This window comes from Capricornis sumatraensis, chromosome 3, assembly GCF_032405125.1.
Source record: "Capricornis sumatraensis isolate serow.1 chromosome 3, serow.2, whole genome shotgun sequence".
Lineage (NCBI taxonomy): Eukaryota > Metazoa > Chordata > Mammalia > Artiodactyla > Bovidae > Capricornis > Capricornis sumatraensis.
In genome coordinates this window covers 129,896,573-129,916,619 of record NC_091071.1, presented here as the reverse complement: position 1 = coordinate 129,916,619, position 20,047 = coordinate 129,896,573, and the positions used below count along the sequence as shown (strand labels likewise).

Sequence of the window (20,047 nt, the reverse complement as noted above, 5' to 3'; positions counted from 1 at the left end):
AGGAGGGTAGGACAAGTTGAGAGAGTATCACTGAAACATATATGTTACCATATGTAACATAGATAGCTAGTAGGAAGTTGCTGTACAGGAAACTCAATCTGGTACTCAACCTAGAGGGGTAGGTTTGAGAAGAGGAGTGGAAGGGAGGTTCAAGAGGGAGGGGACATATGTATACATGTAGCTGATAAACTTTGGTTGTTTAACAACAGCAAAATTAATATAATACTATAAAGCAATTATACTCCAATAATAAAATTTTTTAAATGAATAAAGTCATTATAAATGTTCTGTTTTTGTCCAGAATTTATTTAATGAGGATTGAATTTTTAGGAGTCCATTCTTCCATACCAAAAGCAAGAACCTATAAACTCTTTTAATATCAAAAATATGTTGGCATTATTTAGACATTATTTAAAGTTAATACAGTCTTTTAATTCAACAGGATTGTCTTCAAGGAAAGTGATATTAAATACAAGTGGTCTGTTCTATAATATAGAGCTTCTGAACTTTGGACAGGTAATTAATTATCTTGATAATAACAAGGACTTGATTTCACTTTACTGCTTAGTTAAACTTACAAACCTGTTTTTTTGTTTTTTTCTTTGTGGTCAAACTCTATTAGATATACCAAGCTTTTAAAATCAACGTGGTAAGCAAGTGCTCAGGAGTCAAAGGTAAGTATATTTTCTGAAAAAATAGTTTTGTCATTTGAAGAATCTTTAGGTTTTCTTCACTGGAATTTTCTGTAATACTTATTTTTCCATATATGTAAATTAATATTTAATATATGATAATAGAAAAGCTGTTTATATTTCCAATTAATTTAACATAGACCCTTTTTAACAGTAAAAATATTGATCGGTTTTAAATATTTACATTTAAAAAATACTGAATATCTTGCTGTCCTATTGTAATAGTAATTGACATTTAGCTGTTTAATTTTTTCTAATTTCTTAGTACTTCCCATATGTTCTAATATCTTTTTGTAGGCCTAATTAAACATTATTATTAATGAATTCTCCCTAATTTCTTATCATGTGCTATAACTCTTACTGATTATTTCTTAATGAAACGAGTAATTGTATAAATGCAGATATCAGCATGCCTGTGTGCATGCTAAGTAGTTTCAGTCATGGCTGACTCTTTTGCAACCCTATGGATTGTAGCCCACCAGTCTCCTCTATCCATGGGAGTCTCCAGGCAAGAATACTGGAGTGGGTTGCCAGCCCTCTTCAGGGGAATCTTCCCAACCCAGAGATGGAAGTCACATCTCTTATGTCTCCTGCATTGGCAGCCAGGTTCTTTACCACTAGCGCCACCCGGAAAGCCCATCTGTAGTTATGTATCACAGTAGCTTAGATAACATTTAGTAATATAAAGTTAGTAATATATATTTCCTTTATGTTTTCACAGAAGAAATTACTAGTATCTATAAACTCCATATTCCCTGGTCTTATGAAGATTCACTAACCATTGCACAGTAAGTAAATCAAAGAATTTACCTTAAACTTTGGTGTTTTTGAATAATACATATTTTACTTTGTTTATTTAAATCATAGTAAAATTTTAGTGAAATTATTATAGTGCCTTTTAGTAAAATATAGGTTTCCTTTATGTAGCATTGTGCTCATAAGATAATACATATAATATTTAACATATCGTATTCTTATTTAAGCAGTGTAGAATTTAACCTTACTTGCATCAAACAGGAACCCCTTTCCACCCTCTCCCCCAACTCCTGTGTGTGTCATCTAGCTTCCTTACAGTATTTCATTGTGTGGTACTGAGTATTGACTTAGCCATGTTTATTTCACAGCATTTTGTATTTGAAAATGCATTGTTTATATTTTCAGGGTTCCATCGTCCACTGAAATTTCTGTGAAACTCCATATTGCTCAACCCGATAATGACAGCCATGTAGCATTACTAAAAATGTACACATCATCAGACTGTCAATATGAGGTAAGTTATATGTTTGCTTAATTTTTAAGATTTATTTATAGAATAAACTGGAAATACTTGGATTCCTTTTTAGAACTTTCTTAGGGTAAATCAGAATTAGTAGGTCAAGTGAATAGAATCTGTCCTACAACCAAGCTTCAGTTGACCTATACTATGAGTTATTTTGGTTTTTGGAAGTTATTGGTGCTTTGATATCTTGCTTTATGTTTCCAGCATTGAAGGATTCTGCAGGGATGTAATGGTTTCAACTTGTGCCTTCATGTTTCTAATACTATAGAGATAGGAAGAGCTGCATTAGTAATTTGGCTGCAAATACTGCATGCTGTCAGGATGTCCATATTTTAACAAATATTTTATTTTCAAAAAAGTCCAAATTTAGATATTTTACAGTTTCTCTGTGAAAGATATATCCCTTTTCCCAGACTTTCTAATATCTAAGGAGGTATATTTATGGTAGAGATAATTAATGAATGATGAATTTCTTTTTACAATATTGTTTTTGCTCAAATTTTACTATATGTGCTCTGTTTGTTCCTGGGATTATATCATGTGAAACCTATTTTTATTAAATTTATTCAGCAGTGGTTTTGCTTAGCTTTTTTTAGTACCATACAATTGTAGGTTTGAGATTTAAAAGTACAAGTTACATAGAAAATTGATTAATTTGTGCTTAATTTTTCAGCAAATAAATGTATAAATTCTGGATTCAATCATTCAATGAATTCCTTTAGCTTGTATGATCTGGTCATAAGATATCCTGATTAATTAACTATATTAATTAGTAAAAGTTTACTCATGTATCATAGCATTCATCCAATCAAAAATAATTTGATTAAGGGCAAAGTTCTGAACAGTAAACTGCAGTTGATAGAAATTAAATGATAATGGTTTGGAGAATTCTTTTCAGATCTTGAGTACCTTTAGGTTCATCATTATAACAAAGTAGTGATTGTGATTGTTTTAGAGTGCTCATTTAATAAAATGTGAGTATAGGAAAAGTAACTTTTATAAATAATTGTTTTTTAAACTAGGTGACAGTTAAGACTTCCTTTTCACAAATACTTGGACAGGTAAGAGAGCCTTCTTGTCAGTTATTTATTGCCTTGTGAATAGATACTCTAAGACAGAAGTTGTAAGCATTTCTGTAAAGGACCAGATAATAAATATTTAGGCAAACTATATATAGTCTGTTGTTGCTGCTGCTGCTGCCACTACTTCAGCTACTTTTTTCTTCTTTTCTCTCACGTTAATAAAATCTGAAAGCCATTCTTGGCACACAGTTGATAGTTGGCCACCCCTGTCTTTAAGGTGATGTTTTCATGTTTGATACTTCCTAAAAATGAAAATTGCTTCCTAATTTTTAAATGAATGTTATATTAAAATTTCTTGTTTCTCATACTATGCTGTATTCATATCCCAATAAAATCTCTAAGTTCCATCATATAAATGAACATTTTCAAGAACTTTCTATGTTGTGCATGCTCAGGTTGTAAAGGTAATTTATATTAAAAATTAACATATTGAAAAATTCATTTGGGGAGTTTCTTTATAAGATTTGTGGCTTCCCTGGTGGCTCAGGTGGTAAAGAGGCCACCTATAATCCAGGAAACCTGGGTTTGGTCCCTGGGTGGAATCCCATGGAGAAGGAAATGGCAACCCACTCCAGTATTCTTGCCTGACAAATCCCATGGACAGAGGAGCCTGGTGCGCTACAGTCCGGGGGTCATAAAGAGTTGGGCAAAACTGAGCGACTAACACTTTCTATGATTCATAGGCAAATAGTTTTACAAAAATAACATATCAAGTCATAGAACTACTATAGGATATTCAACATCATTTTAATTTGCAAAATTGTACAATCTGGACATAAGTAATAGTGATTTGTCAAAGAAATTATAGTTTTAAAATACACTAAAAATTTTATTGTATCATTACTTTCATTTTATTTTTTGGTTTGTAATGTTTTACAGTATAGGCATAACAAAATTTTTAAGTCATTTAATTCTATAATTATCCGTTCAGTCATTCAGTTGTGTCCAACTCTTTGCAACCCCATGGACTGCAGCATGCCAGGCTTCCTTGTCCTTTACCAACTCCCAGAGCTTGCTCAAACTCATGTCCATTGAATCTGTGATCCCATCCAACCATCTCATCCTCTGTTGTAGCCTTCTCTTCCCACCTTAAATCTTTCCCAGCATCAGGGTCTTTTCAAATGAGTCAGTTCTTTGCATTACGTGGCCAAAGTATTGGAACTTCAGCTTCAGCATCAGTCCTTCCAGTAAATATTCAGGACTGATTTCCTTTAGAATTGACTGGTTTAATTTCCTTCCTGTCAAGATAAGAGTCTTCCAGCACCACAGTTCGAAGGCATCAGTTCTTCAGTGCTGAGCCTTTTTTATTGTCCAGCTCTCAATCCATACATGACTACTGGAAAAACCATACCTTCGACTAGACAGACCTTTGTTGGCAAAGTAACGTCTCTGCTTTTTATAATGCTGTCTAGGTTTGTCATAGCTTTTCTTCCAAGGAGCAAGCATCTTTTAATTTCGTGGCAGCAGTCACTGCCCACAGTGATTTTAGAGCCCAAGAAAATAAAATCTGTCACTGTTTCCATTGTTTCCCATCTATTTGCCATGAATGATGGGACCAGATGCCAGGATCTTAGTTTTTTTAAGGTTGAGTTTTAAGCCAGGTTTTTTATGCTCCTTTTTCACTTTCATCTAGAGGCTCTTTAGTTCCTCTTTGCTTTCTGCCATAAGGGTGGTATCATCTGTGTATCTGAGGTTATTGATATTTCTCCCAGCAATCTTGATTCCAGCTTATGCTTCATCCAGCCCACCATTTCACATGATATAGACTGCATATAAGTTAAATAAGCAAGGTGACAATATATAGCCTTGATGTACTCTTTTCCTGATTTGCTTAATAAACATATCTTATAAGAAAGTATGCAAAAAATTGCTACACAATTTATATTTTCTCTTTTATGCATTTGATAAAAATTTAGATAAACATTTCTAATATACCACATATTCTTAGCATTTATTTTACATAGAACTTTTATGCCCATTACTAGAGATATCTTTGTGGTTGTGTCAGAAAATGTATAAAGTGAAGAACAAGTTTATTTCATGTAAAAGTATACTTACATCATTAACATTAACATTCAGAAATTGCCTGTTTGTCTGTTTTCTAGGTAGTTAGATTTCATGGTGGAGCGCTTCCTGCTTATGTCATATCTAGTATCCTTCTCGCTTATGGAGGACAGTTATACTCTCTTTTCTCAACAGGTAAGAATATTTCTATTCCTCTCTCCCTCTCTTCCTTCCCTAGTGGTTTATTACTAATTTTTTTATCCTACATGTAGCTAATGAGGACACATCAATTTCCTTGTTTTTATTGGGGTAAAGTTGATTAACAATGTTGTGTTAGTTTCAGGTATACATCAGAGTGGTTCAGTTATACATATACATGTAGCTATTGTTTTGCAAATTCTTTTCCCATTAAGTTGTCACATGATATTGAGCAGAGTTCCCTGTGCTATACAGTAGGTCCTTGTTGGTTATCTATTTTAAATAAAGCAGTGTGTAATGTCAACATCAGTTTCTTGAAGATTTCACAACCCTTCTCTCTCAAGTTTACAGGCGTTTAAGATCCTCTTTAAGTTTTAAGAGGTGCCCAAGAAAATTACTTAACTTGTTTTCTGCATTTTATACCCTTTTGTCTAAAGTTTATTCTCTCTGTTCTAACGATCTCCTAAGAGATAGAAACTCATTGATGGGGCTTTTGTTCTCCATTCTATTCCCAGTGCCTGACTGGGGCCAGGCACATAGTTGGCAGTCAGCATAATATTTGGACTGTATCAGCTATATCAGTTAGGTCCTGGTACATTGAATGGAATAACTGAGATTTTAGTTGAAGGGATTGTTTCAAAGGTATGTGTAAGGAAAAGGGAAACCAACAACAAATGATAAAGTACCAAATTAGCAACAAAGCCATCTGATACTCCTAGGTACCAGGACGAATGAGGGAGCAAACCTCAAGAGCTGTAGGAAAAAGTAACAGTACTGCACCTGAGCCTTAGGTACCGAAATGCTGCAGCTGCTGTCAGTGTGTGTCTCAGCAGGGAGAAGGCAGGGAAATAAATGCACTAATTTTATTTCCTTCTCTCCACCTAACTGCTAGTGCTTGTCATTCACTGAACCCAACTAGAAGCCAGTTCATAAAAGTCAGCCTCTCAGAATTCAGAGCAAAGTAAAGGGTAGAAAATGGATCTGGAGAAGAAAACATAGACTGTACAGTATATTGGACAAAATCCTCTCTAGAGTACAGTAAAAAGGGCTTCCATGGTGGTTCAGACGGTAAAGAGTCTACCTGCAATCTGGGAGATCCAGGTTCAATCGCTGGGTTGGGAAGATCCTCTGGAGAAGGAAATGGCAACCCACTCCAGTATTCTTACCTGGAAAATCCCATGGAGGGAGGAGCCTGGCGGGCTACAGAGGTCACAAAGCGGTCACATGAGTCAGACATGACTGAGCAACTTTCACATACAGAGTACAGCAATTAGAACAGTTTCCCAGGAGCCTTGTGCATTCGCTGGGCTTGGGCAGTAATAATCCAAGAAAGCAAAAGAGAAGAAAACAGAGTGGGGCCGAAACATACAAAAGCAGTCCCCAAGTTCCCTCCACTGTTTCCGTATTGCCAAATCCTTTCACAGCTACTCATTTCCCTTCAGTGACTTTTTGCCATTTTAAATCTGCCTTTAGTGTTCATTTTAACCTGATTTAACTTATCTTCCAGGACAAAGGAAGCAACATTTAGTGTGATCTAGTCAGACCCAACCTTTTAATTAAAAGATTATTCTGGCAATGTTACATCTTCTATAGTTGAGTATAATTTTTTTTCAAGAGACACCTCATTCTTCTTAGTTTCAAGTGACTTGAAAATTTATTCTCAACCATTTAGGATTCGTATCTAGGTAGTCCACAGAGACCCCAAGGATATATGATACTGATTAGAGGATTTGAGTATGGGATTGTGTCTCAAACCAGTTAAAGAAGTAGCTCTGAACCACAAATGCTTATCAGAAATCACCTGTAGATCATGCTCACTAGAATGGCTATAATAAAAAAGACAGATGATAACAAATTTTAATGAGGATTTGGAGAAATTAGAATCTTTTTGCACTGTTGGTGGAAATGTAAAATGATACAGCTATTTTGGAAAGTGATCCGGCAGTTCCTCAAAAGGTTAAAGAGAGTTGCCATATGACTCAGCAACTCTACTCCTGTGTATAGACCTAAGAGAAATGAAAACATGCATCCATACTAAACTTGTACATGGATATTCAGAGGAGCACTATTTATAATAGTCAAAGAATGAAAACAACCAAAATGTCCATCAGCTGATGAATGGATAAATGTGCTGATGCTTGCTACAATATTGATGGATCTTGGAAATATGCTAAGTTGAAGGAGCCAGTCACAAATGACCACATAATGTATGATTCCATTTTTATGACATCCTCAGAGTAAGCCAGTCTATAGAGATAGAAAGTAGGTTCAGTTCAGTTCAGTTGCTCAGTCGTGTCTGACTCTTTGCGACCCCATGAATCGCAGCATGCCAGGCCTCCCTGTCCAACACCAACTCCCGGAGTTCACTCAGACTCACGTCCATCGAGTCAGTGATGCCATCCAGCCATCTCATCCTCTGTTGACCCCTTCTCCTCCTGCCCCCAATCCCTCCCAGCATCAGAGTCTTTTCCAATGAGTCAACTCTTTGCATGAGGTGGCCAGAGTACTGGAGTTTCAGCTTTAGCATCATTCCTTCCAAAGAAATCCCAGGGCTGATCCCCTTCAGAATGGACTGGTTGGATCTCCTTGCAGTCCAAGGGACTCGCAACAGTCTTCTCCAACACCACAGTTCACAAGCATCAATTCTTCGGTGCTTAGCCTTCTTCACAGTCCAACTCTCACATCCATACATGACCACAGGAAAAACCATAGCCTTGACTAGACGGATGTTAGTTGGCAAAGTAATGTCTCTGCTTTTCAATATGCTATCTAGGTTGGTCATATCTTTTCTTCCAAGGAGTAAGCGTCTTTTAGTTTGGTTGCCTAAAATGGGGATGTATTGGAGGTTTCAGTTAAGAGGAACTGTTTCTTTGGGAGAAATGAAAATGTTTTAAGACTGACTGGAGTGGTGAATGCATACTCTTTGAATGTACTAAAAACCACTGAATTGCATATATTTCAAATGGGTGAATTTTGAGTTGGGAGAATTATATCTCAGTAAAATTGTTTTTAAAAAACAGCTCACCTGTGGGGCTTTATAAAAATACAAATGATGAAACCATAGCCTCAGCTTCCTGAGTTTGTTTCACAAACGATGATTGAATATGTACTCTTGTCTGAGAACCACTAAATTAATATTTGTATGGTATATTTATGTTTTTAAATTTTTTAATTGAAGTATAGTTGATTTATAATATGCTAATTTCTGCTATACAGCAAAGTAATTCAGTTATTATACATATGTGCATTGTTTTTTATATTCTTTTCCATTTTGTTTAGGATAGTGAATATAGTTCTCTCTGCTATACAGTAGGACCTTGTCATTTATCCATTCTCTATATAAAAACTTACATCTGCTAAACCCAAACTGCCACTCCATCCTTCCCCCAACCCCTTCCTCCCTGGCAACAAGTCTGTTCTCTGTGTCCACGAGTCTCTTTCGTAGATAGGTTCAGTTGTGTCATATTTTAGGTTCCACTAATGAGTGCTATCATGTGATATTTGTTTTTCTTTTTCTGTCTTACTTCACTTAGTATGATAATCTCTAGCTGCATCCATGTTGCTGCAAATGGCATTTTTGTTCTTTTTAATGGCTGAGTAATATTCCATTGTATATATGTATCATATCTATTCATCTGTCAACGGACATTTAAGTTATTTCTACGTCTTGGCTGTTGTGAATAGTGCTGCTATGAACATAGGGTTGCATGTATCTTTTTGAATTAGAGTTTTGTCTGGCTATATACCCAGGAGTAGGATTTCTGGATCGTCAGTTCAGTTGCTCAGTCATGTCTGACTCTTTGTGATGACATGGACTGCAGCACACCAGTCTTCTCTAGTCATCACCAGCTCACAGAGCTTGCTCAAACTCATGTCCATTGAGGCAGTGATGCCATCCAACCGTCTCATCCTCTGTCATCCCCTTCTCCTCCCACTTTCAGTCTTTCCCAGCATCGGGGTCTTTTCCAATGAGTCAGTTCTTTGCATCAGGTGCCAAGAGTATTGGAGCTTCAGCTTCAAAAGCAGTCCTTGCAGTGAATGTTCAGGACTGATTTCCTTTAGAATTGACTTGTTTGATCTCCTTACTGTCCAACAGACTCTCACGAGTCTTCTCCAACACCACAGTTCAAAAACATCAATTCTTCAGTGCTCAGCTTTCTTTATGGTCCAGCTCTCACATCCATATATGACTACTAGAAAAACCATAGCTTTGATTAGACAGACCTTTGTTGGCAAAATAATATCTCTGCTTTTTAATATGCTGTCTAGGTTGGTCATAGCTTTTCTTCCAAGGAGCAAGCATCTTTTAATTTCATGGCTACAGTCACCACCTGCAGTGATTTTGGAGCCCAAGAAAACAAAGTGTGTCTCTGTTTCCATTGTTTCCCATCTATTTGCCATGAAGTGATGGGACCAGATGCCGTGATCTTCCTTTTTTGAATGTTAAATTTTAAGCCAGCTTTTTCGCTCTCCTCTTTCACTTTCATCAAGAGGCTTTTTAGTTCCTCTTCACTTTCTCCCATAAGGGTGGTGTCATCTGCATATTTGAGGTGATTGATATTTCTCCCAGCAGTCTTGATTCCAGCTTGTGCTTCATCCAACCCAGCATTTTACATGATGTACTCTGCATAGAAGTTAAATAAGCAAGCTGACAATGTATAGCCTTGACATACTCCTTTCTCAGTTTGGAACCAGTCCGTTGTTCCATGTCCTGTTAGAACTGTTGCTTCTTGACCTGCATACGTTCTGCTTACGGTTCTGGATCATAGAGTAGTTCTGTTTTTAGTTTTTAAAGAACCTCATACTGTTTCCCATAGTTGCTGCACCAACTTCCATTTCCACCAACAGTGTAGAAGGTACATTGTTTTCTCCACAGCCTCTCTGAAGTGCAAGTTCCCTCAGTCATGTCCAACTCTTTTTGTGACCCCGTGGACTGTAGCCTGCAGGGCTCCTCTGCCCATGGGATTTCCCAGGCAGGGATCCTGGAGTGAGTTGCCATTTCCTTCTCCATTTCATCCTCTCTAACAATAATTATTTGTGGAGTTTTTAGTCATAGCCATTTTGACCAGACTTCATTGTAGTTTTGATTGCATTTCAAATTAGAATAATAAAGACTCTTGCTTTCTCACATGTAATATGGTATTCTTGTAAACAATGCAGGATGTAATATGTCTCATATTTAATTACTGTGAATTCTCTACTACATATATATTTTTTTAATCACTAGGTCATTGCTTAGAATATGCTACTCTGTTGGATAAAGAAGCCAAACCATACAAAGTTGATCCTTTTGTAATTATGGTTAAGTTTCTATTGGGGTAAGTTTTATTATCTGTGGTAATGATTTTAATTTTATGTATAGAATATTATGCTTGGCTCAAATATGGAGCATAAATTTTCATACAAATAAGACAATTGACTTGTTTTATTAAATGGAATTTTTCTCTTAGGCAAAGGCCTAATAAGCACATCAACGTTTACTTCAGTAGTTTAACCATTTCAAAGGTATTTATTGAAAAGTAATTATTACAGTGTAAACTTAGCTTGTAAATATACCAGGACTTTAACATTTCCAAAAGAATGTATATAGTCCATGATCTTTGGGTATACCAGATTTATGAACTGTAAGTGCTGTAAGATACTGATGAAACAGTGCCTCAGAACACTTTTTGTTACTTCCCATCCAACGTATATTTTAGATCTCTTTACCCTACTTAACATTGCATTCTTAATTTATTCTGATTTTTGGGGAGGGGGATTAAGAAGCATTGCTTAGATATCTTTTCTTTTGTCATTATAATTAGCTATTGTCTTTCTAACTTAAAAAAAATTATGACTTCAATACAAGGATTACAAGAAAAGAGTTAAACTGCTTTGAAACTTAAGACTCATATCTTTGAAGATCAGTAGACTCACTAGTTCCTTACAAGGAATTGAAGTTTGTTTTTTCAGGATAATTGCAAATTTAATACCATGGAACTTTGAGGACTCTAGTGAATGGTCAAACGCTTCAATTGTTAAATCCTTGAATGAGAGTTGTTGATATTTTTGCTTTTATTGTATCATTTGCTTTTTTTTGTTTGTTTGTTTTCTTTTATCCACAGATATAAATGGTTTAAAGAATTATGGGATATGTTACTGTTACCAGAATTAGATGCCATCGTTTTAACTAGTCAGAGTATGTGTTTCCCCCTTGTATCTTTGATTCTTTTTCTGTTTGGAACATGTACTGCCTACTGGGGTGGCCTACTCTCTTCTACATCTGTGAGACTTCTTTCTTCATTGTGGCTAGCTTTGAAAAGGTAAAGAATGAGTGACTAAAAGCTTTCTTATTGCTCTTAAGTAAGAAAAAAATCATATTCTGATAGAGAACCTTAAGATTACTTTGCTTTCACTAAAATATAATATCTAAGGAAAAATGTATAAGTAGCAAAACATGGGGTTAGTGTTCAAACTTACATTTCTGTCATAGATAATGATTTATTTCAAGTTAAATGCTACATTTGATTTTGACCATAGTGTTTAAGATGGTAAAGAAATCAAAAAAGTTTAACAGAGTGCACAAGTATTTTTAAATTTCACTGTTTAAATCTTTTCAAGGGGGAATTGTTTGTTTTCTGGCAATGATTTTACGTGGTGGTTTTCAGTCACACCTGAGAGCAAGAGACTCCAGTCTTAATATGTAGGATCAGATTAGATGAGATGTGTAAGAGTTCCAAAAGCATTGCCTAGGGTTCTATTATGATCCAAAGACATGGTTTGAAGTTGCTGGGAGGTTTTTCAGGTAAACCAGTGATGTAGTTTCTGTTAATTAACTCTCCTCATGATACATTCTTCCTCCGTTTCTTCTAAACTGCTTCTGACATTAACATCATGAGATGTATGAGTGACCTTGAGACTTTAAAAACAGAAAATGATTTCTTTTCATGTCAAGATTGGAATTGTGTGGTACAGAGCCTATAAGTAATAATTATCTTTAACAATATTTTTTCTCTTTTAGTTCTGATACTATCCATAGTATATCTAAATGCAAGAGAAACTATCACAGTATATAACAGAATTTTAAAATATGTGACACCATCATCTTTATTTTTAAAAGCTTTACTATTTACCTTATAGTAATGCTTGCAGATTAATAAGGAGAAGCTGACAGAGCACTATACTGTTTTCTCCTTAATTGTGACTGTTAATATGCTTTTAAAATATTATTCTTGTTATTCCAGGCCCTCCGAACTTCCTAAAGATATCAAGATAATATCACCAGACTTGCCCATTTTGACAATTGTTTTGATCCTCATTAGCTGGACAACTTGTGGAGCTTTTGCCATACTTCTTACTTATCTTTACTATGTGTTTAAGGTATGTCAAATAAATAAAGCAAGAAGGCCTGAGTTGTGTATCAGGCAGGCATTGAATTACCCATAGTTGTGAAAAACTTTTTTTCAATCACTGTTGCAGTAACATTCTGTTATATAACAGGCTTATGTGTAAAGATTTTTTTTTAACTTCTTAACTATTTCCTTATTATCAAATTCAGACTTAAATTGAAGAAAGTAGGGAAAACCACTAGACCATTCATGTATGACCTAAATCAAATCCCTTATGATTATACAGTGGAAGTGAGAAATAGATTTAAGGGCCTAGATCTGATAGATAGAGTGCCTGATGAACTATGGAATGAGGTTTGTGACATTGTACAGGAGACAGGGATCAAGACCATCCCCATGGAAAAGAAATTTGAAAAAGCAAAATGGCTGTCTGGGGAGGCCTTACAAATAGCCGTGAAAAGAAGAGAGGTGAAAAGCCAAGGAGAAAAGGAAAGATATAAGCATCTGAATGCAGAGTTCCAGAGAATAGCAAGAGGAGATAAGAAAGCCTTCTTCAGCGATCAGTGCAAAGAAACAGAGGAAAAGAACAGAATGGGAAAGACTAGAGATCTCTTCAAGAAAATTAGAGATACCAAGGGAACATTTCATGCAAAGATGGGCTCGATAAAGGACAGAAATGGTCTGGACCTAACAGAAGCAGAAGATATTAAGAAGAGGTGGCAAGAATACACGGAAGAACTGTACAAAAAAGATCTTCATGACCCAGATAATCATGATGATGTGATCACTCATCTAGAGCCAGACATCCTGGAATGTGAAGTCAAGTGGGCCTTAGAAAGCATCACTATTAACAAAGCTAGTGGAGGTGATGGAATTCCAGTTGAGCTATTTCAAATCCTGAAAGATGATGCTGTGAAAGTGCTGCACTCAATATGCCAGCAAATTTGGAAAACTCAGCAGTGGCCACAGGACTGGTAAAGGTCAGTTTTCATTCCAATTCCAAAGAAAGGAAATGCCAAAGAATGCTCAAACTACCACACAATTGCACTCATCTCACACGCTAGTAAAGTAATGCTCAAAATTCTCCAAGCCAGACTTCAGCAATACGTGAACTGTGAACTTCCTGATGTTCAAGCTGGTTTTAGAAAAGGCAGAGGAACCAGAGACCAAATTGCCAACATCCGCTGGATCATGGAAAAAGCAAGAGAGTTCCAGAAAAACATCTATTTCTGCTTTATTGACTATGCCAAAGCCTTTGACTGTGTGGATCACAATAAACTGTGGAAAATTCTGAAAGAGATGGGAATACCAGACCACCTGACCTGCCTCGTGAGAAATCTGTATGCAGGTCAGGAAGCAACAGTTAGAACTGAACATGGAGCAACAGACTGGTTCCAAACAGGAAAAGGAGTACGTCAAGGCTGCATATTGTCACCCTGCTTGTTTAACTTCTATGCAGAGTACATCATGAGAAACACTGGACTGGAAGAAACACAAGCTGGAATCAAGATTGCCGGGAGAAATATCAATCATCTCAGATATGCAGATGACACCACCCTTATGGCAGAAAGTGAAGAGGAACTAAAAAGCCTCTTGATGAAAGTGAAAGAGGAGAGCGAAAAAGTTGGCTTAAAGCTCAACATTCAGAAAACGAAGATCATGGCATCTTGTCCCATCACTTCATGGGAAATAGATGGGGAAACAGTGGAAACAGTGTCAGACTTTATTTTGGGGGGCTCCAAAATCACTGCAGATGGTGACTGCAGCCATGAAATTAAAAGATGCTTACTCCTTGGAAGGAAAGTTATGACCAACCTAGATAGTATATTCAAAAGCAGAGACATTACTTTGCCGACTAAGGTCCGTCTAGTCAAGGTTATGGTTTTTCCAGTGGTCATGTATGGATGTGAGAGTTGGACTGTAAAGAAGGCTGAGCGCTGAAGAATTGATGGTTTTGAACTATGGTGTTGGGGAAAACTCTTGAGAATCCCTTGGACTGCAAGGAGATCCAGCCAGTCTTCTGAAGGAGATCAACCCTGGGATTATGGAAGGAATGATGCTAAAGCTGAAACTCCAGTACTTTGGCCACCTCATGCGAAGAGTTGACTCATTGGAAAAGACTGTGATGCTGGGAGGGATTGGGGGCAGGAGGAGAAGGGGACGACAGTGGATGAGATGGCTGGATGGCATCACGGACTCGATGGACGTGAGTGAGTGAACTCCGGGAGATGGTGATGGACAGGGAGGCCTGGTGTGCTGCGATTCATGGGGTCGCAAAGAGTCGGACACGACTGAGCGACTGAACTGAACTGAACTGAACTATTTCAGATATATGAAGTTAACTATAGAACTGAAGTTACTTATCTGAATTGAGTTTCTTTGTTAAGAGATGTAATCTGTTTCACATTACTTGATGCTTTGGCAAATAATGTTAACTTTTTGAAAAACATTCTCCCAAAACAGTTTGTTCATAACTTTTCTTTGAACATGGATAATAGACATAATAATTGGTTATGTCAATTGGATCAAGTTGTTGGTCATGCTGAAACATGCAGAATGTTACAAATGTTGCTGAAGAATCATAAGACAATGATAAAAATAATTAAGCTGGTAATTTTACTGAAGAAATGAAAAACACTTCTAAAAAGACTGACAGCTTTGCAGGAAAATTCAGGATAATATAATTGCATGAGCTCCACATTAACCTTATATAGAGTTAGTTGATATCAGAAAGGATAATAATTTCTTTCCTTTTTTTTTTTCCTAGCAAAGACTTATTTGTATATGCATTTAATACAAATGGGCTTCCCTGGTGGCTCAGACTATAAAGAATTTGCCCGCAATGCAGGCGACCCAGGTTCCATCCCTGGGTTAGGAAGATCCCATGAACAGAGGAGCCTGATGGGCTGTATGTAGTCCATGGGGTCACAAAGACACAGACACAACTGAGCGACTAACACTTTACACTAAATATATGCCATTATAGATTACTTTCAGTTTTCAGAGGAAAAGTAAGACCGTCAGAAAAAACTGTATTCAGAGTTTTATTTATAAATATAAATATAAATTAACTTGATTTATAAATACAATATTTTTAGTTTTTAGTTTTTTAGGTGAATATTTCAAACAACTGACACAGTAAGAAAAACTTTCTCAAATACTTAAGCATACCTAATAAATTTGTAGACTTTCCCAGGTTCTTGTAAACATTTTACCATCCTATATAATTGAGTTTCGATTTTCAAAGATTTAGATTATATAACACTTGTTAAGATGTATATACTGTGCTTCAGCACAGTCAAATTTTTGACTGACATAACATTTTAAGTTGCATTAGCAAGGCACCATTCAAGCATAGTGTCACACAGTGTGGAAAGATTAACATTATATTCTAGCCCCAACATACTCTGTGATGTTTTATTTTGTTTCTGATTTTTAATCCATGATAGCAAGCACATGTAGCTATTATTTATCTTTTCTAAAAGAATGTTTTTAAATGTTGAAATGGATTTTTATTTATTTAGATTTTAAAAATTTCAAATTATAATACTTCTCAATTTCTATAAAAATGGTTGTCTTTTGTTTCAAAATAAAAGTAAAATTAATGTCTTTTCTTCTTCATAGATTGTTCATCTGCAAGCCAGCCTAACAACTTTTAAAAATAGCCAGACTGTGGTAAGTTTTATTTTCATAACCTTATAGAACATGGAAAAACATAAAAGTTTATTAAAAAACAGTTAGAATTTTATAATATTTAGAAGTTTACAATATTTGAATTTAAATAGCTTTAGGAAAATGGTACCTAATGATTATTAAAATAAGACATAGAGATTATCATTTAATTCGATGTTAGTAGTTAAGTTGCCTTTGTTATTACAATTATCTCTTAAATTTTATTTTAAGTAATTACTTAGAGGATATATTCTTAGCAGTGGAAATATCAAGTCAATGGAATAAGTTTTATAACTGACAACTGCTTAAAATACTTTCAAATAAGATAATTTCAGTATTTTATATCAGTTTGGTAATGAAAAACTATATTCAGCTGTTCGATAACTGAGTATGATTCTAAATAAAGTAACACATAATTTTACGTAATATCTCAATATTTTTGCTTTACTGCTTTATAGAATCCCAAACACTCTAGAAGAAGTGAAAAAAAATCCAATCACCATAAAGACTCTGTAGTACACCATCTCCGTTTATCTGCCAGTGATGCTGAAGATAGTCTTCGAATGCACAGTACTTTGATTAACTTATTAACATGGATTGTATTACTCAGCATGCCATCTTTAATTTATTGGCTAAAGAATCTTAGGTAAGTTTTATTTATATAGTTATAATTTATGTGGTTTAAATGATAAATATCTGTAAGTAGAGCTTGCAAGATCCCTAATGATTCATAAAACTTTCACAAGAACAAGAAGCTTTTATCTGAAATTTATTTTTAGCATATTCACATTTTCTTTTTTTCCATGAGAATATAAACTTCCCTAAAATCTGCCCAATAGGGGGGAATTCTATTTTATTTACTTTTCCTTTAACCTTTTTTGAGTCTAGAAATATGTGAAAATGTGCTTTATTTTGCTGAGTTAATGTATTCATAATGTTAGTGCTTTAATTTTTCAACTTATCAATTTTATATTAAATTGAGGGGAAGATAAATGCTACATTTAAAATAATAGAAATAATGAAGGAAGTGTGTACTTTTCTGATGTGTCCTACACATTGAACTAAAGTAAGTGATCAGGTATTTCACTACTGAAAACTCATTTGTGTGCTAGGTTAAATAAAGCCTAAAAATGCCTAAGGTTATTTCTAGAATATTTACTTTTTATTAAATTGTCTTTTAAAAAAGCTCCCTTATTCAGTTAATAGTGAACTCCTGATTAATATAGATTTTAGAAATGATATAAAATTTTCAGATTATCTACATATTGGAGGTGGTTTTTTTGAAAAGTCAGATGAATCAAAACAAGTTCAATAAATTAAATCACTGGTTACCATATGTTAATCTCCTTCCTCTGTCCCTTATTTTGGGCTTCCCAGGTAGTGTTAGTAAAATACCTGTCTGCTAATGCAGGAGACTTAAAAGATGCAAGTTCGATCTCTGGGTTGGGAAGATCCCCTGGAGGAGGGTATGGCAACCCAATCCAGTATTCTTGCCTAGAAAATCCCTTGGACAGAGGAGCCTGGCAAGTTATGGTCCATAGAGATGCAGAGTCAGACATGACTGAAGTGACTTAGTAAGTCCCTTACTTTAATCAAGGTCCAGATTTTTGATCACAGATTTGGGGAGAAAACCACTTCAGGAGCCCAAATTTATGATTCTGAAAGGCTGTAGGTATCTCACTCAATGCAAGAGATGAGAATTTGGATTTTAAAAAATAAGGGACAATAAATTTAAAGAAAAAATAAGGGACAGTTACTTTGTGTAAAGTTTTATTTTTTTATCTTATTTAAATAAAACAATTTAAATATATTTTAAATAATTTGTTTTATGAAATATCTGTATATGACCTTTCAGGCATATACTAACAGAAAGGAAGTGCTTCCATATTGGATATTTTCATTTCCTTTAGTAGCTTCTGAATATAATTCTCCATCTAAAACCTTGAGTATAAAGATGATGTAGAGCAAAATTTATTAATGATTTTATGAACACTTTAGAGCTTTATTATATCTACATTGTAATTGTAAGGTTTTGAAATTTATTGATTGATTTTGATAATTTAAAATGATGGGCTATGCTTTGTTGATTTATGTTTTTTTTTTCTTTCTGATCTAGGTATTACTTTAAACTTAATCCTGATCCATGTAAACCTTTGGCATTTATCCTTATTCCAACTATGGCAATTCTTGGAAATACTTACACTACTTCAATAAAATCAAGGTATAGTCTTTTAATCTTTCTTTTTCTCTCATCTATTCCTGGTATTTTATGTCTGGATCATACCTTTCGTTCCTAATTACATGGACAATACTAAAGGTGATCCCTTAATAGTAATTAGGTTTATATGTAAATATACAGCTTAGGTGCAAATGTATTATGTTTTCTTAATTTTGGGTTTTATTTGTTAGCATATAATAATTTTTTTCTTTAAAAAGTTAATCCTTAAAATAGTTGATATTTAAGTTTGCTTCCAATAAAATACAGAAGTTGAAAGTAGGTAGTAATATAGATGAAGTAGGATTGGCCATGACTCGATAATTTCTGAAGCTGGGGGATGGGTCCATGAGGTTCATTGTACTGTTAATCTACTTATATATATGTTTAAGATTTTCCATAATAAAATTTTACCTTTCATTGACTGCTTATTTGCTCTGAGAGTGTTTTCAGTTGATTCTGGCAGATAGTTGCAGATATTCTAAAATCAGGCAGATCTGGGGTTTAAATCTAAGGCTTTGTGTTCTTCGGTATATTTCTTAATCCCTCAGTTTCTGTTTTCAGAGTATTTTTTAATATTTAGTGTCTTGTCTTATATGCTCCTGTTAGGAATTAAGGATTTTTTTTTTTTGGTTGAAGCTTTTTGCTGATATTAAATAGGTTGAAAATAAATATTTCTGTAGCTATATCGTAGTAAACATTATTGATTTTTTTCCTTATTAAGATAAATCTCTAAAAAGTCAAATTGCTGAATATAAGTCCAACTAGTATTTTTTTGTGCTTAAAATTTAAAAGAATAAGCAAAACTGGTTATTTACTTAATAGAATATGTTTCTCTTTTCCAGCCAAAATTTATTCATACTGATATTTTTTTTAAATATGGACTGTTAAATTCTTTATGTGAAAAATTACTTTATCTAAACATCACATAGAATACTTTACAAAACTGTATAAAAGATTGACATATTCAGTTTTTGTTCACTGAGTAAGTTAACATTATAATGTATATTTCTGTCTCTTTACAGTAAATTATTGAAGACTACTTCACAGTTTCCACTTCCTCTGGCTGTTGGTGTGATTGCTTTTGGGTCATCACACTTATACAGGGTTCCATGCTTTGTCTTCATTCCTCTTTTACTCCATGCATTATGCAACTTTATGTAAGATTGGATTTAAGGAATGATAAAGATGATTTATGCCTTTAGGGCCAGTATTAAGTGGGAACAACACAGATCCATCAGTGTCAACAGCAAGATCCTTTGGAGAAGACAAGTCTATTTTTACAAAGTTGAAGACAGGAAATTAGTTTTGTAATGCTTGAGGAAAGTAGTTGAAGCATGGTTTTGTTTTGTGGTATGACATCTGTGTACTAGTCATTTTTGAAAAATTAGTAAAAGGATATGGTGGCCACTGTCTTTGAGGACTTCTCTGCAAAGCTAGTCTGCTTGATTGGCCATGCCAGGATCTTCTCCTAAACACTCAGTAAATGTAGCATTGTTTTTTATCTCATCACCTCAAACATTCTGCTCATTTCATCAAGCTTTCTTCTGAAAAGTGGGTTAGTTTGTATTTGCTAT

General features: G+C 34.8%; 1 protein-coding gene across 1 annotated transcript in view; it reads left to right on the top strand.

Moving 5' to 3' along the window:
* The window catches only part of PGAP1 (post-GPI attachment to proteins inositol deacylase 1), a 72,445-nt gene extending 52,811 nt beyond the window's left edge, over nt 1–19,634 (top strand). The window contains exons 15-27 of the mRNA XM_068968890.1: nt 443–516; nt 623–674; nt 1,414–1,480; nt 1,854–1,962; nt 2,994–3,032; nt 5,159–5,252; nt 10,483–10,573; nt 11,360–11,557; nt 12,479–12,614; nt 16,208–16,258; nt 16,714–16,901; nt 18,372–18,476; nt 19,496–19,634. Coding sequence (XP_068824991.1) covers nt 443–516; nt 623–674; nt 1,414–1,480; nt 1,854–1,962; nt 2,994–3,032; nt 5,159–5,252; nt 10,483–10,573; nt 11,360–11,557; nt 12,479–12,614; nt 16,208–16,258; nt 16,714–16,901; nt 18,372–18,476; nt 19,496–19,634 — 1,343 coding nt within the window. The remainder of the gene's footprint in view (nt 1–442; nt 517–622; nt 675–1,413; nt 1,481–1,853; nt 1,963–2,993; nt 3,033–5,158; nt 5,253–10,482; nt 10,574–11,359; nt 11,558–12,478; nt 12,615–16,207; nt 16,259–16,713; nt 16,902–18,371; nt 18,477–19,495) is intronic.
* Nucleotides 19,635–20,047: the final 413 nt, after the last annotated feature.